This window comes from Ambystoma mexicanum, chromosome 5q (genome assembly GCF_040938575.1).
Source record: "Ambystoma mexicanum isolate Mex_15411 chromosome 5q, UKY_AmexF1_1, whole genome shotgun sequence".
NCBI lineage: Eukaryota > Metazoa > Chordata > Amphibia > Caudata > Ambystomatidae > Ambystoma > Ambystoma mexicanum.
Genome location: NC_090933.1, coordinates 444,858,707 through 444,883,646, shown reverse-complemented (window position 1 = coordinate 444,883,646; position 24,940 = coordinate 444,858,707). Strand labels below are relative to the sequence as shown.

General features: G+C 47.4%; 1 protein-coding gene across 2 annotated transcripts in view; it reads left to right on the top strand.

The window, feature by feature from the left end:
- Positions 1 to 24,940, top strand: part of SS18 (SS18 subunit of BAF chromatin remodeling complex) — an 844,462-nt gene that overhangs the window by 128,709 nt on the left and 690,813 nt on the right. For both annotated transcript variants that reach the window (XM_069620936.1, XM_069620935.1), the window contains exon 2: positions 165 to 241. In XM_069620936.1, the coding sequence (XP_069477037.1) occupies positions 165 to 241 (77 nt within the window). The remainder of the gene's footprint in view (positions 1 to 164; positions 242 to 24,940) is intronic.

The following is a 24,940-nucleotide window of genomic DNA, read 5'->3' as shown; positions in this document are numbered from 1 at the left end:
ATTTTTCAAATTGTAGTTATTTTCACTTATGTGACTAAAACGTAGGGCGTAAAAATGTCCAGTGTGAGGCTTCAATTTAAAAACATCAGTACGTGTCCCCCTTCACTGATTTGTTTTTATTAACTCTTCATTAAATATTTGTAACATGCAACTTTTTCTTTCAGATGTTGGATGAAAATAACCATCTTATCCAGTGTATAATGGATTATCAGAACAAAGGAAAGACTTCTGAATGTTCTCAGTAAGTTATGTCGGAATCGGCAGCATTTTAAAGTAATTTCGCATAGTGTTCTTTATAGCACACAGGCTTTCTGTTGATTACTTTTAAAATGTACTTGTTTCTCTGAAAAAAAGTGCTGTCGACTCTAAATCATAAACTCCTCTAAACGCATTTCTTAAAATTGCCATCATGATTAATTTGTATCTAAATAACTTTGTAAAGTGTAGTCGATTTCATACAGATTAACTTAAAAGTAATAACATCAAGACACTTTTTCCAATTCCTATACAAAAGCATTGCATTAGAATCTCATTTACCTCATGCTGCTACAAGATAAGTGCTTACTGACAAATCTGGAGGTTTTCTTCCCTTCTTTTGGGGGGGCACCCCTTTAAGGTTCGGGTGGTGTACCTGCTAAGCAAAACACTCACCGTAGGTTTGGGGAAATTGGGACTTCACTAGGACTGACTCCCCACCAGGTGATAGTGACTCCCATTCTGGCAAAGAGCTCCCACAACTGCACGTATGGGAATACCAGGAGTGGAACTGACTGTCAGCTGTGGATGCAGAAAGTGCTGTGGCGGGTCAGAAGGAGGACACGGACACTCCGACATTTTGACCATATCTTTATTAAAGAATTAAAAAAGCTTATTTTTCCCTATCACTACGGGGTGTTCCCTACCTACTTTACTAAGGTGCTCGTCAGTCGTGAATAAATGTCCAAAGTATTCAGTCCGCTGTCCAAAACTAACCTAATTTACCCTACCACTATTATAATCAACTTGGACAAGGAGAATGACTCCCTTCTCCTGGTGCCTGTGCTGTTGCACTGCTAGTCTTCTCTGGAAAAAGAAGTACTGCTCAATATACAATTCGTAAATAATCTCTTGTTATCCTTTGCATTAACCTCTGTAGTTCCATTACAGGATTTACAGTCTTTCTCTCCTCTTTAGTTTCTACTGCTTTTCTTGCTCTTGTGAGACTCATCCTCTCTTTCTTAGAACGATTTGGACAGTGAAAGGTACTATACTCGGAACACAGAGTTCTCTCTTTCACCTTTTCCTGTGGTACTCTTTCTTGTATAAAGTTTATCCAGGGGACCCTCTGGCCTTTACTACACAAATGTCTCTTATGTTCGACTCCTTGTTTCTTGTATATAGGGTTATTTTTTATTTTTTTCCCCCCCTTTCCCAGGGTAGTCCTAATCCAATTTGTGTCCTCGTCGTTTCACTTCATTGCATTAACACAGTTCAAAGTTAGCTTTCCACGCTTTCATTATCGGTACTGAGACAAGCTTCTCAAGTTGTTTTTTTTAAAAAAAACTTTATTTTATTTGCACAGATATATATCAACATTTCTCACAATTGTTTCTTAAACATCATAATTGTTCCGTAGTGAACCTCCAATAACATACTTGCTCATATCACTCTATCCCAACAGTCCTTCCCTTCCACGTCTTAATCAGAGAGATATTGTCGGAATCTGCCTCATATATCCCTTGGGCGACCCCTGATGGGTAACGGTTCGATGTACATTTCTTCCCTTTCATTAACCCATCTCATGTCCTTCTCCCAATCTTCCCTTGTGAGTTGGTCCACACTCTTCCACTTATCAGGATTGCTCCCTTTGCTAGTACTACGCAGAGGTTTAGGTATTTGCACCACCCTGGACTCATTTTCCCCACCTTCCCTAGCAGCCACATGGCGGGGTCCCCATTCCAGCAGTTGATCGGCCATAGTATCCAGTGCCTCATGTACCCCAACCCAGTACTCAGACAGACGGGTACATGCCCATAACATGTGGAATATATCTTCATTTTCACTACTGCACCTAGGGCATTTACCATTCGTCAATGGGTATAACCGTTTCAGTTTGGCTGCTGTGTAGTGCGTTTGGTGTACAACTTTATATTGTATCAAACGAAACTGTGAGTTGCATGAGATGTTTTTCGTAAGTCCGCAGATGCGTGACCACTGCGAGTCAGTGATGGGGTGACTTAAGTATTGTTCCCACCTTTCTTTTACTCCAGGGGTTGGGGGTTTCTGGTGCGCCATGACTGGTTTATGCAGTGTGGAGGCTGATGTTTTGGAGGTCTCGGCAGTAAACCTATACCCTAGCACCTGGTGTATCACGGGTTCAGTCGGGAATTACTTCCAGAACTTGGCCATCGCTGATCTTGTGCGTATATACTGCAATTTCTGTAGTCGTTTGTTAACAATGATGTCCTTTATATTTTCCCAGGGGATATATTGCTTGTCCAGGAAGAGGTCCCCCAAAGTAGTGAATGCCCTTGTTTTTCCAGTGTTTGGCGAGCTTTGCATCCTGTGTGGGGGGGGGGGGTATGTAATGTGCGTCCCACAGTGGCATGTTCAGGTGGTATAAAACCTCCCATACAGATCTCACTGCTATCCTGGCCCATGCTGCACATGTTACTAATGGCGGGTCAGTGGTGTGCGAATGTCCGGGGTGTGCAAACGCCGCTTTGTGCAGGAGTAGGGCTGGGCTTCTCACTGGTTTATCAAGGGCTATGTATTGTGCCTGTGTGCCGAACGTGGCCCAGTGTGTTGCGTAGTGGGCTTGTGCTGCCAAATAATTTCAAAGTCAGGGGCTGCCAGTCCCCCATTCTGATATGGACAGGAAAGTTCCCGCCATCCTACCCTCGCTTGGCCCTTCCACATGAATGCCATACATGCCCCTTGAATTTTCGAGAAAAAGGACCTAACTGGCCATACCGTCACAGTAGTGAATAGGTAAAACAATGTGGGTAAAATGATCATCTTTACCAGTGCAAGCCTGCCCATGAGGGAGTTGGGTAGGGATTTCCATCGTTCAAGTTTCGTACACAGTGTCACAGCTAGTCTCATAATTTAGGGCTCTGTTGAGTTGCGGTGTCCTTGCCACATATATCCCCAACTATTTCACCTGTGTGGGACTCCGCTGTAGTCCATGGAGCCTTGCTGGCTTTTGGGTGGCTTCTGTTAGGGTAAATATCTCTGATTTGGAGTTGTTCAGATGTAACCCCGAATATCTCCCGAATTCTATAACTGCGTTGAATGCTTTCTCTATGTTGCGTTCTGGGTTCCTCAAATACAGGAGGATATTGTCAGCGTATAGCATAATAATTTCAACCCTGTTTGTGAGTTGGATCCCCAGCCCACTGATTCGGTGTCTCATTAAATCGGCTAGTGGCTCTATGACCAGGGCGAACAAAAGAGGTGATAATTTCGACAGCTTCTCGTTAACACAGACCCTGGCTTGTGGTTGGGAGTACAACACTCTGACCCATTTTATGAAATTCGGGCCAAACCCATAATTGTGCAGGACTCTAAACAGGACGGGCCAATAGACAGTATCGAAGGCCTTCTGCATGTGCAGGGCCAGCGCGATCCCTTGTACATCCTTGGGGATCGAGTTCAGCACTTCGAAACAGCGACGGGTGTTAGTTGCCGTTTACCTACCGGGTATAAACCCTGCCTGGTCCTTGTGGACAATATGGGACATCATGGGGTGAGCCTCGTAGCGAGAACTTTTGCAAAGGTTTTTGCGTCCGTATTAAGTGGCGACAGGGGTCTGTAGGAGCCGCAGTCTTTGGGGCTCTTCCTGGATTTGAGCAAGAGTGTTATCGCTTCCCGTGTGGACCCAGGGAGCCTACCTGTGTCTAGGGTTTCTGTCCATACCGCTAGAAGTCTGGGCACCAGAATATCTACAAATTCCTTGTAAAATTTGGCGCTTAGCCCATCAGAGCCAGTGCCTTGCAGTTGGGGAGAGATTTATTGGCTTCGGCTATCTCCTCGATCGAAACACATCTCTCGCCCCCGCAGATAATAGTGTGGTTGGTATACTCGATAGGTATTCATCTATCTCTGCTTCCGTGGCTGTGCTTTGGGGAGAGTACAGCCTGGAATAAAAATCATAAAACACACTCTCTACTTCCTTTTGATCCATTGAGACTGTCCCGTTGGGACAGGATATGCATGGAATGTGAGTGCTTCCTCTCTCCTCTCTTGCCATCTTGTTGCATTTATTATGTATGTATTGTTATTTATCTGTTTCTCCTCTGCTTAGCACTTTACACTTCTCCCCCCTTCCATGCACTTTTCCCTTCCCCCTCTCCCATGCACTTGCGCTTTCCCAATGTCACTGGGCCTAGTAAGATCTCTGTTTTGTTCTCCCCTGGCCCCTCCATTGCCTTGTCGCGCTCTGAAACACTTGTGTACGAGCGCAATAGAAATAAAATATCGATATCCATATCAATATGGGCCAGGAGCCGTCCGGGTCATTCCTGTTCTTCCTACCTCCTCGCAGCCGCTGGCTTGTCAAAGGAGCAGACTTCTTGGTCCGCTGCGTTTCTGTCTTCCTCCAATTGTATCTTAATGTTTAGTTTGGTTCGGGGGTTGGGTTCTGTGGCATACTCTTCTTGCAGTCTAGTAATCTCCACCTCCTCTTTAATTCACTACGGATGTCTTTTAGCACCCCGAATTCAGTGGACATAGCTATACCTCTTATATAGACTTTAAAGGCTTGCCAAAGTACCTCCTGAGACAGGACCGAGCCTTCATTGTGTTCATAGTACTCATTTATATGTTGGGACAGGTCACACTCATATACCTGGTCTGCCAGTGCTGTGGCTTTAAATCTCCACAAGGGTTTCAGGGGAGTGGCTTTGGGGATTAGTACCTTCATCAAGATTGGGGAGTGGTCTGACATTGTGCTGGGGAGAATGCACTCTGTGATAGTTGCCACATGTTTGTTTATTTGTGAGTGCATGTCGTGCACAGAGGAGTAAAACGCATAGTTCCTATGTGAGCCGTTGAGTGACCGCCACACATCTCGAAGACCTAGATCCACGTTGTGGGTGTGTATACTGCGGGCTGCATTAGTGAGTGACCTTTGGGTGTCGGACGTTCGATCTAAGCGGGTATCTAGGATTGTGTTGAAGTCTCCCCCGCAAATTAATTGAGCTGTGGGATAGTGCATTTTTTAAGTAGCTCAGAGAAGAACCTCGGGTCGTCTAGGTTCGGGCCGTATAAGTTCATCAGTAGCACTTCTTCTTCTGCTAGTTTCTCATGTACTAGGACATAGCGCACTTCTTTGTCACTCTCCGAACCATACAGTGTAAGCGGCAGCGACTTGTGTATCAGCGTGAGCACCCCTCGGGCTTGACTGGAATGACATGTAATATCTGTTTGCCCCACCTGGCTGCCTTCTTTTCAATGTGGTAATCTAATAGGTGAGGCTCTTATAAATATACTATTTGGGCCCCCAGTCTATTCGTGTAGGCCATTATCTTCCTCCGTTTAACCGGCATCCCCAGGCCCTGCACATTCCAGCTTATGAAGGTAATCCCTTCTATGTCGGCCTTAGCCATTGGTTCCTGTACCGTCTAATTGAACTGTGTGGATAACAGGTCTCAGAGCTTTCTCATGTGTGAATGTGATTAATATCTGTGTGTTTCTAACACCCCAAATAACAACACACCCTCCTCCCCTGCCCTCATAGTTCCCCGCACTTCAACTATGTTAAGTCCCCCTCTCATCTCCCCCTTCCCTTCGATGGTCCCTTTAGTTGATGCATTCGCATCACGGAGCGCTGCCGTGGCAGCCGAGGCCCATAAACATTATTCGTATGCCCTTATAGCTACTGTCTTCCATGTTTTTCGTTGCCTGAACACATAGTGAAAACAGAGGGTCCCATCATTTCAAGTGTCTCATAAACAGCATATGGATTTGTAAGTGAGTCCTCTCCTCGGTTGTGCACGTGTACGTGGTCTGTGTCCTGGTTCCCTTATCCCTGTACTCGCGTGGGTGATCCATTCCCACCACCCCCCGATGCTGCCGGTGTCTGTTCCGCTTGAATGGAGATGTGGGTTTCTACGAAACTGGCGGCATCTTCTGGAAAAGTGAAGAAATAGGTTTTATTAGTGTGTTGTATGCGGAGCCTGGCTGGATAAAGCATTGCATAAGGGATTTTGCATTCTCGGAGCAGTCTCTTGACTCATGTTAGGAATGTCTCTCTTGCTGCACCGCTAGTGTATAATCCAGGAATATTCAGATAATGTTAGAGCCCAGTTTTAGTTCTTGCTTGTCCCTAGCGGCCCATAGTACCAAATCCCTGTCCCTGTAGTTCATAATTCTCGCAATGATTGGTCTTGGATATGTGCCCGGTTTGGGGCGTGGTACATGGGATCTATGTGCTATTTCCACTACGAACATGGAGGCCCAGCCCGGGTCCTCGAGCAGATCTTTGAGTAAGTTTTCCACTGCAAGTTCCATCGGGGCCTTGAGAGCATCTCCCGGGATACCGACTATGCAAACGTTATTTCAGCGTGACCTATCCTCCAAATCTTCACATTTTAAGCTTCACTGATCCTAAATCTTTCGCCTTCTCTGTCACAGTATTGCGGAGTGTTTCCAGTGTATCCTCAGTTGTGTTGTTTCGTGCTTCAGCTTCTGCGATGCAGCCAGTGGCTTTCTCTAGTTGGTTCTTTATGGTCGTCACATTAGAGTTGATCCCATCCAGTTTATCATTCAGGGCTGAAAACCCTTGCTGCATAGATGCGAATACCGCTTGGGGGTCCATAGTGGTAGTCGAGTGAGTAGAGGCAACCTGGTGGGTCTGCGCGATCCTGGATTCAGCCATGCTATCCTTTCTGATGACCGCCGTTGTATATTTATCGATGGCGCCTTTCCCTTTTTTATGGCCTATTCCCTTGGGCATCGTTCCTCGGGCCTCTTCCAAGCCCGCCTTTGTTTCTATGCTTCTCCCAGTCCCAAAGTATGAATGTGAGGGTCGTAGCCACCCCCGTCGCCGTTCCCTGTACTCGAGAATAGGGTCACTGCTAAGGGTTGATGTAGTAGTCTATAATGCCGTATCTGGGGGCCCTATGTCTGCGCCAGCGCGCCATTTTGAAGTCTCATCTGGCGAGTGACCTATCCGCAGTCTGTTCCGATAATGCAACTAATAATCCCTGGGGCGCAGGGTTTAAGCCGGGTCCTGCTCCTGGGTTTTGTTCGTGGGTCACTTGCAGTGTATCCTCCATGCTGCGGTTATATTCCCTTGTTCAAGCCGTATGTGGGATCTCCGGTCGGATTAGTCCATGCCTGACTGCTTGGTTCATGCTCTTGGTGGCGATTCGCCCCTCTGAGTCGGGGTGAGGGGGGAGCTCCAAGCGGCATGGTGGGGCTGCCGCTATGGCAGCCATGTGCACCCTTCCCTGGTTTGTCTGCGGTGTAAGGGCTGCGTTGCCACCCCTGGCCCCCTTGTCCTCTCCAGTATTGTTGCGCCTTGCTGTGATTCGCAGCCCCAGATGGGATAGGCTACTGCCTCCATAACCCCACTGGACGTTGTGGTCAGGTGTAGATGATATGGCAATGGGGTGATGGTTGGTCAGCCGGCTGCACTTAGCGTTCGGGCTTCCCCGACCTGGTCAGGGCCTGGTAGGAACTGCTGTGGGGGTTACCTACATGGCTGTTAAGGATTGCTAAATCAGAGTATCACCTCTGTGCCACTTTCCGGTCCGTGGGGAGCCCCGTGCTACCCCTACTCCTCAGAGGAGCAATGTCAATTGTCGGAGGACCCGGGCCTGCGTCCACACACGTGCCAGGGCTAATCAATGGCTGGCGGGGCGAGCCGTAGTACGAAGCGGATCCCGGACTGAGTGCCCCAGTTGTGAGGGGTTGGGGGCTATGGGACTGCCCGCATGCTGCGCTATATCTGTCCAGCGGTTGTCAGTGTTTGTATAATAGTGCACACGAGGTTGTTTCGGGTGCGGGTCCGCCTTACCGTTGGTTTTCGATGCCGGTAAGGGCCAATGCACAGCGGGGGTGTCTGGTCTGTTAGCGCTCAACGGAGGGGGGCGAACCTGGAGCACAAGCAGTTATTCATGCTTCGGTTCCCCACCATATATGATCGCCAGGTTCCATTGGTTTCGCTGGATGCTGCTGCTTTGCTGCCTCATGCAGTGGGCGTGGCTTATCTCCTGAACTCTCCAGGCGGAAAAGGCACTTCTCCCGGGCCTCAGCTTTCGCTCGATGTATCTCTGGATCCCGGCTGTCGAACATGGTGAGATTTCGTCTGCATAAGGGGAACCCCCTCAGACGTCTTCTTTCCTGTTTTTCAAGGTGATCTGGGCAATATTTATCAGGTTATTGTCACATGGGCTTCAGCTTACATCAGAGCTCACACGGAGTGCTGCATTCGCCGTGTGTGCACCCCCCCCAAGCTTCTGTTGAGTTGATAACGAGTCCCCTTTGGCTTCCCAGTATTCCGTTATTCCTATTAGCTTCTGTGTTGTAGGGCAACGTCTCTGGTGCCTGTTGGATTGGAAATCACCTTGCTTCGGTTTGTTTTGTGCTTCGCGCTCGACGCCTGCTTCATACGCGTTCCTGTCTCCTTCTCAATGCAACCACGGGTATCTGAGGCGAATGAGCATGATACTGTGCATCAAAGCGGACTATGCTGAAGAAAGAATATTTGAGGAGCTCTCAATGGGAGAGCTGAAGAAAGCAGCATACAGCCTGAACACAGGGAAATGTCCTGGCATGGTCAGTTTACCGCCAGAATTTCAACATCTTGGCAGGAATGTACTGCTCTTTGAGGGAGGAGGGCCTGCTCCTGATGACGCTACGACATGCGACTGTTAGGAAGAATTTAAATACATGTGCTAATTTCCCTTACCTTTTGAGATCTCCTGCAACTTTGCTGGATTTTGAGGATTTTATTTATTTTTTTACCTGGAAAGAGTGTGAGCCTTTTTTCCCCACTCTTTCATGTATTTTGATGTGTGTTTTACTTTTGTGTTCTTTGGATATTGAGTTTTAGACAACTCCTTAGGCATCATCTTTTCTTGTGGGTCACCACACAGCACCCTCCGTGCAGTGGCACAGGGATGTCTCAGACTTCCCAAGGTTGAAATACCTTCTCTGGGACTGACTACTGTCTCCCACTGAATGTAAAGTTAAATCAACTTTGCTAGTCTTTTTAAATTGCTAGACCCAGCACACCCTGCCTTACAGTAGAGTGCTGGAGGGAATACCTAGTATTCCCTATGCCTAGAAAACTCATGTAGCACTGAAATGCTACCCTCTCAGAATGGCTAACTAGCCTAGGTCCTTTCTTTTTTTGGTGGCAGTGGTATTACCATTATTTTCCCGACCGCAACCAGTTTAAACGCTCCGGTAGCTAAAATCCACCGGAGTCATGTTTTTCAAGATGGCGTCTGAGCCCCCTCTGTAAAAACAGGTTCAGTCATCGACATTTTTCGCCATTTCTTTTCGGAAAGGTCCTTCTAGTGTTTGTCTCTGCGCGCCAAACCAGGTTTGTTCCCTTTGTTCGTTTGCCTTTGGCGGGCTTCAGTACTGAAGACCGCCTCTGGCGTCTGAGTGTCTGGGGTGGACAGGAAGAGAGGGATGTGCCCGAAACTCCCTGTGCGTAGTCTATGTACTCTGGCATGATTGGTTGGCTGACTGTCTGCCAAGGTGAGTGGCAGCTAGGCTGGAATGAATGGGAGAAAACTGTTTAAAAGGCAGGTCTCTGGGACTTGGAAGGCAGAGTCAACCATTGGAACGAAGGAACCGAAGACCCGCTTTAGGAAGATGACTGCTGCAACTCCTGGACCTTTGGTTTGCCTGGTGAAGCCCTGCTGCAGGTCCGAAATAGCCTGAAACTCCCTCGACAGAGAAGCCCTTCAAGGACGACGTCTTTCCTTGAGCTGGTGGGAACAACCAACTCGCAAGCCACCTGGAAACCATCTCCATGCTGGTCAGAGTGCTGTTGAAAACCAGGAAACCAGATAGCCAGTGAGGATACCAGTTTGTGGACGCACCTTAAACTGTCGTTTTGCAAAGCTTGTGGATCCTTCCCCGTGCAGTGCAGGAACCTCCTGACGTCCTCCCTCTTGTCCCCACGACTGAGACCCAGGAACAGCAAGATCTGCAGGAACTGCCAGGAACAATTGCCTCAGCTACAGCTTTTCTTCATTACCAAGGTACTGTGCAACTGCGGGTGAGAAATCCTCTCTGCCGCTGTGAACGTTTGTGAAACTTTCCCAATTTTGGAATCTTGTTGCTCCTAATCCGACATAGAATTCTTTTTCGTTTAAACTACTTCTAAGAACATTGGCAAAGATTTACCCGTTTACTACCAGAACTGTGCCATCCTATCCAAGACACTGATCCATTAACTTTGACTCAGGCCTATTGAATTGAACTGCCTCTTGTAGTGAACTGAAACTATTTGCCCTGCCTAAGAAATTATTTGTGTTTAATTCTTATAACGTGTCTTTTACTCCCATTTAAAGTTACCGAAGTGCCATTTTGCTCCCACTTTTGGGGAGCCTAACTTGTTCAGAAAAGTATTGGTTTGGTATTGAAGTGTATTATAGTGTGATATTGAGCTGGTTATCGCTAGTGGAATGTTTTCTAACTGACTGTGTAAATAAATGAATATTGTTTTACCAAGAAACCTTGAGTAAGTATTTGTTTGAACCACTGTGATTGCAAGTCCTTTGTGTAACACCTTGTACTGCTCACATCCCTCTTGAGATAAGCATGCGCTCAGCCCTGCTACCACAAAACTGTGTAGTACAGACTTGTACAAAAGGTGAGATTGTCCTTACACCTGTAGTCTTAATTTTGTGTAGTGTTCCCAAAGGGTACTGCACGTAATTCTGCGTAACAGCGACACGCCATGATATCCATCCTGCTGAAGGGCCAGACACCTATAGCTCCGGGAAGTTGCAGGCCTATTGGCCTTATTTATTTAGACTGCATTTTATTTAATTTTTACTGAATAAATTGCAACGAAAAAACAAATTGAAATATATATGGGGAGGAGGGTTAAGGGGTAAATAGTGGGTCAGGGATTTGGGGGTGGGGGTAAAAGCATAGGGAAGATGGATGTCTATGTTTACATTAATTACGTTTTAATTACTATTTCGGGTGGCCTAAAAGTAGATTTATAAAATGCAGACATAAAAATATACAAAATATCGGTCCTTACGATTGATACTTTTTACATTTACGTATTAAAAGTACAGCATTGCTTCGGCATTAAAACCAGTTTGCAGCACACAGTTTATCAAATCAAGATTGGCACCTTTACATAAACGCTTTGAGGCAGAATTAAATCTTAAGATGTTATCTTTGCGGCCCTACCCCCCCCCCTTTAATGAAGGCCGAGGGTCTGGGCTACTGCACATAGGTTTCTGTTAAAGAGGCGGAGAAGCCTTTCCTGAAACCTGCGGCTTTAAAGTATTACTCTCGTGCAGAAAAATGTATTTGATAATACGTTTCCAGCTTGCTGGCCTCGGAAATATTTTCTGTAGAGGGCGCTGCGCGTCGACGTCCGGCGAGTCGACGGCCACCGTATCGCCGCCGACGTCACCATGCCCATAAATAGCGACGCGCTGCATCCGTTGCTCAGTTCCGTTTTGTAGCATAAGAAAAGTCATGCCTGAATTGGTTAGTGACCTTGAAGGAGCGTAAGCTGCAACCACAAGGGAAGTTATCACTGCGGGGATGGTTGGGAGGGGCGATAAGGAATGCGTCGGAGGAACATCCCGTCGAAAGAACATTACCAGGTAAGAAGTAACTTGTTCTTCGAAGGGATTGTGTCCTCCGACGTATTCCTCATCTTTGATAGACTCCCATAGCAGTGGCATGTAATTGGAGGTGGGGGTGATAGTGTTATGTATCCCTTTAGGGATGGACCGAATGTAATACGGCCTTGCCAAATCTGGTCTCTTGAGCAGTGGAGGAATCCAGATTGTAGAATTTTGTGAATGTATGTGCGGACGACCATGTGGCAGCCGTACATATGTCCCGGACCGGTACCCCTCTTTGGAGAGCCGAAGAGGGTGCGATACCCCTGGTTGAATGAGCCCTGAGATTTTGGGGTGGCTCTTTCCCTGCTAGTCTATAACATTCCAGGATGGCCAAAATAATCCACCTGGAGATGGTTTGTTTTGTTATGGGTAGTCGCAACTTGTGACCTGAGTATCCTACAAACAGTTGGTCTGCTTGCCTGATCCTAGCCATTCTGCTGATGTAAAAGCTGAGAGCTCGCCTAGGGTCCAGCCTATGTAGCCTTTCCTCCTCTTTCCCCGGATGGGGAGGAGGGTAGAATGAAGGCAAGGTCATTTTCTGAGTAATATGAAATTCAGAAACCACCTTTGGGAGGAAATTAGGCTTCACCTGTAGGACAACTTTGTCCTTGTGGAAGATTGTATGTGAGGGTTTACAGGAGAGAGCTTGTAACTCACTCACCCTCCTAGCAGATGTTAGTGCTACCAATAGGACAGTTTTAAGCGTGAGAAATCTCAGCGCGCAAGAGTGAAGTGGTTCGAATGGAGTGCCCATTAAGAAGTTTAAGACTAAATTTAAGTCCCATAAGGGAACCTGGAATGGTTTTGGAGGGTAAACATTAGTTAGTCCCTTGAGAAATGTTACCACTAGAGGAATTTTGAAATACGATGGTTCCTCCGCAGTGCGCTTGAAGATAGAGAGCGCTGCCAGATAGCCTTTTACAGTGCCCCCTTGAAGGCCTGAGTTTGCCAAGTAGAGTAGAAACGATAACGCCGTTGGTGTACCACATGAAAAAGGGTCGATATTCTGTTCCCTACACCAGCTGCAAAATTTGTTCCAACGGCAGCGGTGTAAAGACTTTGTTGCCGGTCTTCTGGCTGAAGGCAACACCTCCATGACGTCATCAGGGAGATCCCAATCCTTGTACCTCAACCTTTCAGAAGCCAAGCGTGAAGGTTGAGGGTTCTGGTGTCTGGATGGAGAACCTGACCTCCCTTCTGCGAGAGAAGATTCTCTTTGAGTGGAAGACGGATTGGAGGACAGATGGACATATCTAGAAGGTCTGGGTACCACGTTCTCCTGGCCCAATCCGGGGCAATTAGGATCATGGTTTTCCGGAATCTTCTCAACCTCCTGATCATTTGAGGAATAACAGGGACTGGTGGCAACGCGTAAAGGAGTGGAAACTCCCAGTCCACTACGAACGCATCTCCTAGAGCTCCTCTCGGGGGAAATTCCCTTGAACAGAACAGATCGCACTTCCTGTTGGTGCTTGTGGCGAACAGATCCACCTGAGGGGTTCCCCAAAGGGCGAAGATCTCTTGAAGGACTTCCTGAGCTAGCTCCCACTCGTGGGAGACTGTGCTCTGCCTGCTTAGAGCGTCCGCTGTCAAGTTCTTCTCTCCGGCTAGGTGGACTGCCGATAGAGAGATTCCTTCTTGGATTGCCCAAAACCAGAGCTGCATTGCCTCTCTGCACAGTGGCAGTGATCCTACGCCTCCTCTTTTGTTGAGGTAGTGCATGGCCACCGTGTTGTCCGTCATTATCAGGTCATTTCTCCCTTGTACTGATGGCAGGAAAGCTTTCAGCGCTAGTCTGATCGCTCTCGGCTCTAATAGGTTGATGTGTAGTCTGGACTCCGATGGAGACCAACGACCGCTGATGGTCAAGTCGTTGGCATGGGCTCCCCAGCCCGTGAGTGAGGCGTCTGTGACTACTGTTATCTCTGGCCATGGTTGCCAAAACAGTTCTCCTTTCAAGATGTTCTCTGGATAGGCCCACCATTGAAGGTCGCGGGCTACATTGTCCGGAATCCGGAGGAGATCTGTCATTCTCCCTGAGAATTGTGACCACTGACTTCTCAGTGCCCACTGAAGAGATCTCATTCTCAGGCGAGCCTCTGGCACAAGGAAGATGCAGGATGCCATGAGGCCTAGCAACCTCAAAAAGTCGAAGGCTGGGAGACGTTGGGCATTTTGAAACTTGGTGACCATCTGTAGAATATCTTGAGCCCTCACCTCTGGTGGCGAGGCTTTTCCCAGGGAAGTATCCAGGACCGCTCCAATGAACTGGAGTCTCTGTGATGGTATCATCTGTGACTTCTTTAAATTGAGGGAGAAGCCCAGTCTGTGAAGGATGTGGCAGACATAATCTAGCTGGGCCTGGGCCTGTTCCGAAGATACGGCCCTGATCAGCCAATCGTCCAGGTAGGGGTAGATGTGGATCCCTTCCCTCCTTAGACTCGCTGCCACTACCGACATCAGCTTGGTGAAGACCCTCGGGCGGAGGTCAGCCCAAATGGCAGAACTCGAAATTGATAATGAGAGCCGCCAATTGCGAACCTCAGGTATTTCCTGTTTTTTAGATGGATTGGCACATGGAAATAAGCATCCTGAAGGCCCAGAGATACCAGCCAGTCTTGGAGCTGGAGGGCCTGAAGGATCTGAGAGAGTTACCATCTTGAACTTGTCCTTCCTGAGGAACTTGTTCAATTCTCGTAAGTCCAGGATGGGTCTCAGTCCTCCGTCTTTCTTTGGTATGAGAAAGTAGGGGGGAGTACCAGCCCTTGTTCCTGTCCGCTACAGGTACTTGTTCTATGGCACCTTTCTCTAGCCGGTCTACAATTTCCTGCGAGAGGAGCAAATCTGGAACTTTTAGAGAGCTGTTCCCCGGTGGATGACTCTGAGGGATGTGTAGAAAGGGTAGGCAGTAACCTTGGGCAACTGTCTCCAATGCCCAAGCATCTGACGTTATAGCCTGCCATTCCGTCAGATGGTGAGTTAACCTGCCCCCTGCAGGTGTATTGTGTGGGAAGGCCTCAGAGTGGTTTGGGGGCAGCTGATGCAGATTCCGAGGGTAAAGAGGCACCTGCTGCTGCTGCTGCGGCTGCTGCTGCGGTCTTAGTACTTTTGACCCGTCCACCTCGGGTGGATCTCCTTTGGCCTCTTTGAGCCGGCTGTCCTCTGCCTTTCCCGAATGCGGAATAATAGCGAAAGGACTTTCCTCTCCCAGAGGTTCCTGAGGGTCGAAAAGGAGTTTGGCAGATAGCAGCTCCTAAGGATTTTGCTGCTGCTTTCGAAGTCTGCAACTTTTCCAGACTGTCATCAGCCTTTTTCCCGAATAATGAAGAGCCGTCAAAGGGCATATTCAAAAGTCTGGCCTGTACATCAGGGGCAAAGCCCGACTTTCGCAACCACGCATGCTTGCGGATTGTTGTACTTGCCGCCATGGCCCTGCTGATACTGTCAGCGGAATCGATGCCAGTTTGAAATGATTCGCACATGGCATTTTTGCCATCTTTAATAATGTTAAGGAAGGCTTACTTTTCCTCTCCTTCGGGTATGCAGTCAGCCGCTGATGAAGCACACTCCCATAGTGTGTGACTGAACCTGGCGAGCGTACAGGTGGCGTTGATGGACTTCAACGCCATACTACAGGCAGAGAAGACTTTCTTTGCCATAGAGTCGTACCTCTTGTCATCTCTATCCTGTGGGACAGTAGGGTAAGCGGTCCTACTGCTAGATGAAGTTGCCGCTTGAACCACCAGGCTCTCTGGGGTCGGGTGTTTTGACAGGTATTCGGGGTCAGCAGCCGCTACCCTATACTTGGTTGACAATCTTTTATTGACTGCAGGGATAACTTCGGGAGTTTCCCAATTAGATGCAATTTTTCTTTGTAAGGCTGCATGGAAGGGGACCACCGGGTCCTCCTGTGGGCCTTTGTCCAATATATCTGTTAGGTCATCCTGTTGGAAAACGGGTGAAGGCACAGACCAACCCATAAACTCAATTATTCTTGCCATCAGGGTTCTATATGGTGTTTCGGCATGTTCCCCTGGGTCTGGTTTAACAAATTCCACTTCTGGGGAAGTGTCCAGCCCACTTGCCTCATGTAGTGACTCCTGTAGTTCCTTCAGCCTTCTTTCCTCAGAGGTGAAATCCTCTGCAGTAGGCAGTGTGGTCCTCTGTAACCCGAATGTTTCCTGGTCAGAATCTTCCCCTTCTTTATAAATTGAAGAAAGTCCAAGGTATTCTGACCTCTGAAATGGAGTAAAACCCATTTCTAAGGCAGAAGGAGCCAAACTCGTCATTATTGGACAAGAAAACGTTGATGTCGACGCCGATGTAACAGGCTTCGAAGGCGTCGAAAAAACTGGAAGGGGTCTCGAAGAACTCGAGAGGATCGGGATCCTACTCGAGGGCATCGACAACGTTCTCGGCGTCGTGCCGGAGGCCCTTGAAATCACCGTTGGCTGTGGGGTGGCCTTGGTCCTCTCTTTCGTCGACGTCGAGTCGATCGACCAATGCATCGAGAAACCCTTCGACAACGGCGTCGATGGCGCCGATCCGTGCGTCGAAGGAATCCTCGACGACGGCGTCGAAGACGGTGCCTTCTTACCCGATGGCTTATGGCGCTCTCGGGTGGAATGTGTCGCCGGGTGCTGCGACTCGCGGCGTTTTGATTTTTTGGGTTTTTCACCCGGGGTATCACCCTCAGCTGTTTTTGAGGGGGTCGAGGCCGCGTTCTCGAAGACGCTTAACATTTTCTTTCTGAATTCCTCCCACTCAGCTTGAGAACTGTTTGGTGGGACAGGAGACTTTCTGGGGACACAGAAGACGAGGAATGGGACCTTCGACGTCTCTTTTTTGAGTGTCTTGATCTCGACGAATGGTGGGAGCTGCTTCGAGATCTAGAATGAGAATGTTTTCGACGGTGAGGAGACGAATGCCTCGACTCAGCCGACGAAACTTTCGAGGAGGTTTTGGCTGACTTACCTCTCTCGAGCTTCCCCTTGCGCTCCTTCAAGGCTTTCGCCCTCATGGACATGCAGTCCTCACACTCCGAACAATGGTGCTCGGATCCGAAGCACCATAAGCAGATCCTGTGTGGATCCGTTATTGACATTTTTTTACCGCAGTCTCGGCATTTCTTGAAGCCGGATCGCGGAGTCGTCAGTTCTGATGAAGAAGCCATCGAGAACGATAAGGTATATTCGATTACAAATAGATAGTTAACCTGACTGAACTGAGCAACGACGTTCCGAGGCCCCACGAAGCGCGGAAAAACGGAACTGAGCAATGGACGCAGCGCGTGGCTATTTATGGGCATGGTGACGTCGGCGCTGATACGGTGGCTGTCGAGGGACGTCGACTCGGCGGACGTCGACGCGAAGCACCCTCTACAGAAAATATTTCCGAGGCCAGCAAGCTGGAAACGTATTATCAAAGATAAGGAATACATCGGAGGACACAATCCCTTCAAACTTCTTATCTGTTAACTCACATCCATGGGGACGAGGATGATGTGCATTTGATTTTTGTTAGAGAGGTGATGTAGCCTTTCTTGAAACTAGCAACTTTCAAGTTTTGCTGCGTTTGTGCAAATACATTTTTCTGCACGAGAGTAATACTTTAAAGCCGCAAGTTTCAGGAAAGGCTTCTCCCCCTCTCTTAACAGAAACCTATGTGCAGTAGCCCAGACCCTCTGCCTTTATTGAAGGGGTGGGTGGGGCCGCAAAGATAACATCTTAAGATTTAATTCTGCCTCAAAGCGAGGCACTACCTCAACAAAAGAGGAGGCGTAGGATCACTGCCACTGTGCAGAGAGGCAATGCAGCTCTGGTTTTGGGCAATCCAAGAAGGAATCTCTCTATCGGCAGTCCACCTAGCCGGAGAGAAGAACTTGACAGCGGGCGCTCTGAGCAGGCAGTCTTCCACAAGTGGGAGCTAGCTCAGGAAGTCCTTCAAGAGATCTTCGCCCTTTAGGGAACCCCTCAGGTGGATCTGTTCGCCACAAGCACCAACAGGAAGTGCGATCTGTTCTGTTCAAGGGAATTTCCCCCGAGAGGAGCTCTAGTAGATGCGTTCGTAGTGGACTGGGAGTTTCCACTCCTTTACGCGTTCCCACCAGTCCGTTATTCCTCAAATGATCAGGAGGTTGAGAAGATTCCGGAAAACCATGATCCTAATTGCCCCGGATTGGGCCAGGAGATCGTGGTACCCGGACCTTCTAGATGTGTCCATCTGTCCTCCAATCCGTCTTCCACTCAAAGAGAATCTTCTCTCGCAGAAGGGAGGTCAGGTTCTCCATCCAGACACCAGAACCCTCAACCTTCACGCTTGGCTTCTGAAAGGGTGAGGTAGAAGGATTGGGATCTCCCTGAGGACGTCATGGAGGTGTTGCTTTCGGCCAGAAGACCAGCAACAAAGTCTTTATACCGCTGCCGTTGGAACAAATTTTGCAGCTGGTGTAGGGAACAGAATATCGACCCTTTTTCATGTGGTACACCAACGGTGTTATCGTTTCTACTCTACTTGGCAAACTCAGGCCTTCAAGTGGGCACTGTAAAAGGCTATCTGGCAGCGCTCTCTATCTTCAAGCGCACTGCGGAGGAACCATCGTATTTCAAAATTCCTCTAGTGGTACAATTTCTCAAGGGACTAACTAATGTTTACCCTCCAAAACCATTCCAGGTTCCCTTATGGGACTTAAATTTAGTCTTAAACTTCTTAATGGGCACTCCATTCGAACCACTTCACTCTTGCGCGCTGAGATTTCTCACGCTTAAAACTGTCCTATTGGTAGCACTAACATCTGCTAGGAGGGTGAGTGAGTTACAAGCTCTCTCCTGTAAACCCCCACATACAATCTTCCACAAGGACAAAGTTGTCCTACAGGTGAAGCCTAATTTCCTCCCAAAGGTGGTTTCTCAATTTCATATTACTCAGAAAATGACCTTGCTTTCATTCTACCCTCCTCCCCATCCGGGGAAAGAGGAGGAAAGGCTACATAGGCTGGACCCTAGGCGAGCTCTCAGCTTTTACATCAGCAGAATGGCTAGGATCAGGCAAGCAGACCAACTGTTTGTAGGATACTCAGGTCACAAGTTGCGACTACCCATAACAAAACAAACCATCTCCAGGTGGATTATTTTGGCCATCCTGGAATGTTATAGATTAGCAGGGAAAGAGCCACCCCAAAATCTCAGGGCTCATTCAACCAGGGGTATCGCAGCCTCTTCGGCTCTCCAAAGAGGGGTACCGGTCCGGGACATATGTGCGGCTGCCACATGGTCGTCCGCACATACATTCACAAAATTTTACAATCTGGATTCCTCCACTGCTCAAGAGACCAGATTTGGCAAGGCCGTATTACATTCGGTCCATCCCTAAAGGGATACATAACACTATCACTCCCACCTCCAATTACATGCCACAAACCCTTCGAAGAACAAGTTACTTCTTACCTGGTAACGTTCTTTCGACGGGATGTTCCTCTGACATATTCCTTATCGCCTCTCCCAACCATCCCTGCAGTGATAACTTCCCTTGTGGTTGCAGCTTACGCTCCTTCAAGGTCACTAACCAATTCAGGCATGACTTTTCTTATGCTACAAAACGGAACTGTGCAACGGATGCAGCGCGTGGCTATTTATGGGCATGGTGACGTCGGCACCGATACGGTGGCCGTCGAGGGACGTCGACTCGGCGGACGTCGACGCGCAGCGCCCTCTACAGAAAAAATTTCCGAGGGAAAATTTCGAGGCCAGCAAGCTGGAAACGTATTATCAAAGATAAGGAATACGTCGGAGGAACATCCCGTCGAAAGAACGTTACCAGGTAAGAAGTAACTTGTTCTTCCTTCACATCCGGTGTTAGGCAGAGAGGCGAACTAACCATGTTTAAGGGTGTTGCATGTTAGCTGTGTGTGTGTGTGTGTGTGTGTGTGTGTGTGTGTGTGTGTGTGTGTGTGTGTGTGTACGTGTGTGTGTACGTGTACGATGTATGGGGGCTAGGTGCGCATGTAAATGAGCAAGTGAATGTGCAATTTTGTGCCTGCGCATGCGCTTAAGTATAATGCTGGGCCGCTACCATTTGATACTTGGGTTCCAACCCAGACAACCCTTGGGGTAGAATACAGGAGGCGGATTCTCCAAGTTTGCCCCGCCCAGTTTCGTTGTGCCCGTGCAGGCAGCCCTTAGAAAGTTGGCCATAGCAAAAATTGCAATTGGTTCATTAGTGGAACGTTAATAACGAGGCTTATACATTTCAATCTAACAAGCTCTCTTACTTTTGTTAAGCGGGCATAAAAACAAGGAATGTTCACCAGTTTCCATGATATCTTAATTATACCTAAAAACTAACAATAGCCCTGTTTATTCCATAAGCACCCTTGGAACCTAAATTCACTAATCGGGGAGGGGAAACTCGGGCATTATCTGCCAGGACTAGCCTGCGCTCCAGGTGTTTGAGCGCCGGTGATAAATGGACACCATTTTCCCTGCCTCCAGACTCCTCCGCATTGACTACCACGGCTGCTTGTCTGTTCCCACATCCATCTCCTTTCTTCCCTCCCAGTCATTTTGCCTCCCTGCTTGCTTGCCACCATCTTTCTGCTCCACACCACGTACTCTGCCTTCTTGCCTCGACAGCTTCTTCCATGCTGCGCGTGCTCTACTTACGTTGCCACGAGGGCCATCGTTCATCTTCATTCTTTTTGCCCTTTCTCCCCACACACGGGCTGTCCCTTTTTGCCTGTACCAATGGGTTCTAATGGCATCTGGGTTGAGGAGGCGGGGGGAGGGGGGGAGAAGTGTTCTGTCTGGTTTGCCAGAGGTCTACGAACATTTGCATTCATAAAAGCCATTTGTTAGCTTTTTTTGTTGGTTATTTGACTTTAGTCCGCAAAAATATATATACTGTGTATTCGGGGAACCCATGCAGTGGTAGTTTGCGTTAGTCTATTTTCATTGAAAACGAATTTCTCTGCAAATAATTTTATTCACATTATTTAAAAATAGTACGCTAATGTTCTGTTTCGAAATAGTGTATTCGTATATTGATTTGTACATTCAAGTATCAGGTAGAAATGGCAACATAAAGATTGCATGATTTGTACTGTGTGGGGCAGATAGTATGCTAGTATTTGTTTGCATAGTGTTCTGGTATTTTGTGTGCAGACTTCTTATTCGGATGTTAATTTTTTTTGTCACTATTTGACACACAAAATATCTGTTTCTATTAACGATCTTTGCATACATGTAAAGAACAGTACAGCGGACGCATTTTTCCTCACACACCAGAACTTTCTCAAGGCTTTGATATGTTTCCTCTTCCAGTGTCATTTTTCGTTATGGACTTAAGTTTTAAGGTTAGTGGATCTCCTTAGACAGTTGTATTCGTCCTGTTTGTGGGGGCTGTCCAAGTTTCTCTTTCTGCATCTTGCCTCTATTTACTTCAATGGAGTCCCTAAGGCATATCTGTTTTCTGGCTGAATTTTGACAGATTTTTGGGGTGAGTGGGAGGCCCTTTTCTCTCAATCGCTTGCTTCCCTTTCGTTTTCGGTGCATGCGTCAGTTGTATGGCTGCCAGTGCCGAGGATGTAACTCTGCTGCTGGGACTATGTTCCTTCTAGGATTCTATCACCTTTTGTTACATATGATGAACAGGCTGGTGGCAGTGAAACGTTTTTCACGGTGCACAGTCCAGTGACCACACACCGCTCCCAGTAAGTGAGTGCGAGTGATGGGGGTCTGCCTCCGGAAGCAGCAGAGAGCAGCAGATTCCAGAACTAGATATGAACTGTTTGTGAATGGTGTCCCAGATTGAAGCTAGAATCTACATTGGAGAGAGATCTCAGGAAGAGGTCTGTGAAGTTTGAATAATCTGGCCCCCAGAGTCTTGGAATGGAAGCATCATTATTATTGGGGCCTGTATTTCCTTAAGAGGATGGTCTGGGACATTCTCTTGTAACACTTGGGTAGAAGTCCTGAAGAGACAAACCCAGAGATGGATTGCAACAAAAGCACTACTGGAATATGCAGTCGGACCCCCCCACCTCCGAAGGTGACATTTTGTGTTGTATGTCCCAGAAACATCAGGACTTGGCGGTCCCTTTCATTTAGTTGGTTGGACCTGGTTAGTCACCAGTTGTTAAATGTTAGCCCTTGAGGAATGTTTGCGGTTGTCTCCAAGTGCAGACCCAACACAGAGGTGAGAGCACTGGACCACGGAGCACACTGGCAAAAGACAGTGCCAAATCTGAGTGGATTTTTCTGAGTTGTGGTATTGTTAGGCAGAATCCTGTGCAGTTCCCTTAGGGAGCACTACACCAGATTAGGACTACAGGTGAGAGCAATAAAGCCCCTTTGGTATCAGTCTGTACCACAAAGAATTAGTTGGTAGCTGTGGCTGAGCAGTCAGACTTATCTCAAGAGGGAGATGAGCAGTATTCAGGATTTACATAATAGGCCTACAGTACTATGGCACAAGGAAACAATGAACAAAGCTTTGTATTCAAAAGTAGGTATTTATTTTATACACTTCTAATAAAACACATATATCACAGTCATCAAGCAAGTTAAATTAAGTCAAAGGAAAAATATACACACTCCCAAGTTAAATTGTAGACCAAGTGAACCAGAGTGAAAACTGCGCAAAATGGCACAGTGAAAACCACACAAAAAGGATACTCTAACAATTCCTTAGAAGGGAGGGAAAGCACAAGTTATATAGAAATGGTTTCCTACACACCCTAGCAACACTTCCCATAAGTTTGTGGACCAGTTTAAGCAAGACAGTGCATCAGTATAGGCAATACTTAAATGAAAACTGAGCAAAATGGCATTTCACCAGGTTTAAACATGTGAAGGAAGGGGTAGTTGTAAGAAATGGGTGCACCACACATTTCTAGATGAAAATATCCAAAGTAAATATTGGTACTCCTTGATGAACATCTTGTACCTGGACTGCCTTAATTGGACAATGTCTGCACCTTCCAACAAAGGAGCTGCATCTTCAGTAACAGTAAGCTAGGCTGTTGAACTGCACCATAGCTGAGCAGTTCTTTTTTGGTTTTGCCAGCATGTACAATAGCTCAACAGCTGTCCTGCTTGCTGGAAGATCCCCTTAATTTTTACCATGCTCCCCCCCCCCCAAATGTGCAACCACTGCCCATTGACTTGGCAATTACCGCTTTGGTCCTGTGAAGTTGAGAGCCAACAGTTGGTAATTGCTAAAGTTACCAAGCCACAAGCTACCCACCACTCGGCTTATTGTAGCAGTGTTCTAACTGTCATTCGCGAGTGCCGTTAAAACTGTGGAGACATTAAATCTGATTGGCCTCTTTGCAGTGAACTCATAGGAAAGGGAATCTCGCAGCACGATGTTTGCCAATGTGGTGCAGCATTGTATGCAGCAAGCAAGTCTTGAGTTTGGGCAAAAAGTGGCAAGTGTTGTCAACTTGGCTAAAATGAACTACCATATTCTTGGATTTAAGTGGCAACATTTTGTACATTTTTAAAAACTTACTTAAGGATGTAAGTCCTCGTTTTAAAAATACTGCTACGCCTTGCACTTTTCTCAACAACTAATTAGTTGCTGTTTTACGATGTTTTATCTGATGATGATGGTGGTGAGAATGTATCATACAAAATGGTTGCCTGCTGTAATTTTGCATTGTCCTTTAAAGTTTGTACTTATCGGTTTAGATCTGAGTTTGAAATCTTTTCAGGATCTGAAGTTAAACACTCGTGGCCACTGTCGGACAATGCCAATGAATGTTGTTATTGCTTTTCAAGTCCCCATAACCCCAGCTACAAGCATTCGTTTAATACTTGCCGAATGCATCTTTGTTTGACACGGAAGTGCCCCTTTGTTTCTAGGTGATATCCGGTCAGTCCCTAGAGGTGGCTGGGATCACACTTACTGCCTGATTCATGTAATTATTTGCGTGAAAAACGCAGATTTGCGTGCCTTTCTGCTCGAAAATCCTTGTTTGAAGTATGGGGATTTTCGGGCAGAAAGGCGCGCAAATCTGCGTTTTTCACGCAAATAATTCCATGAATCACTGTTTTAGTCTTCACTTTTCAGCGAAGTGCTCAGGCACCATGCTGCAGACGAGGCACGATTGCGGGGAAAAGCAGTGGCCCATAGGTTGAAGTTGAGGTGTGTGGGGGAATACTGTTGGTGCAGGCCTGGAAGAGTTTCTAAAGGGGCCATTGCTTTTAAGGGAAGGGGTTAAATGTGGACCAGATGGGGGCGGCACTGAGGGGTTGCAGATAGTGTTTTTACATAGAGGGGGCATGTGGCATTGCAACATGTTTTTTTGCAGGTTCTCTGGGGGTGGAGAAGGGTTTAATGTAGAGGAATGTATGGGTGGAACCTCCATTTTAAACCACAGTAAGGACTGTACAGGTGCAGGCTTGCATGCTTCGAGGGAGGGGGCGGGAGTGTCTTTCTATGTAATAAGCTGTGGGCAAAAATGCCAATTGGTGTTGAGGATGGATTTTGGCAGAAAAAGGTTAGGCAGCCAAGCTCTCACACTTTTGATTCAGAGAACTGGAGCAAGCTAAAACCTTTAGAACCTAGTATTTGATAAATAGGAGACTAACAGTAACTTGCACTGTTATGTTAATGTTGAAGCATATTTGTACCGTGCACTATCTCCCTGGCGGCTATGAAAAAGGGAAGGGGGTCGGTGAGTTAGTGGGAAAAGGCTGGAAAAGTGCAAGGGAGCCGTGATGTGCTGTTGGTAGCCTCAGCCGGCTGGTCCATTGGCTGGGCTTGGGGTGTTTTACAGTCGGTATTCGCTGTGTGCTGTTGTGCGAGTCTGTGTGGTTTGTTTTGTTGTTGCAGTGTAGTGAAGTTTGTGCGGCTTGTTGTGTGGTAGGCTTGTGGTTGTGTTTGGTTAGTTTGAGAGGCGTATGCAGAGGGCTGAGATTGTCAGTGGATTGGTTAATTGGCATTTGCTATTATGTCTAGGTGTGATGCTTGCTATGGTTCACTATTCCATCCGAGTGCGATACTTGCTTATCTTCAATATCCTATCCAGATGTGAGGGAGGCTAGCTATCACAATTACATCTAAGTGTGGCATTTGGTGACATTCCCAGTTTCATTTAAGTGTGGCACATGCCAACA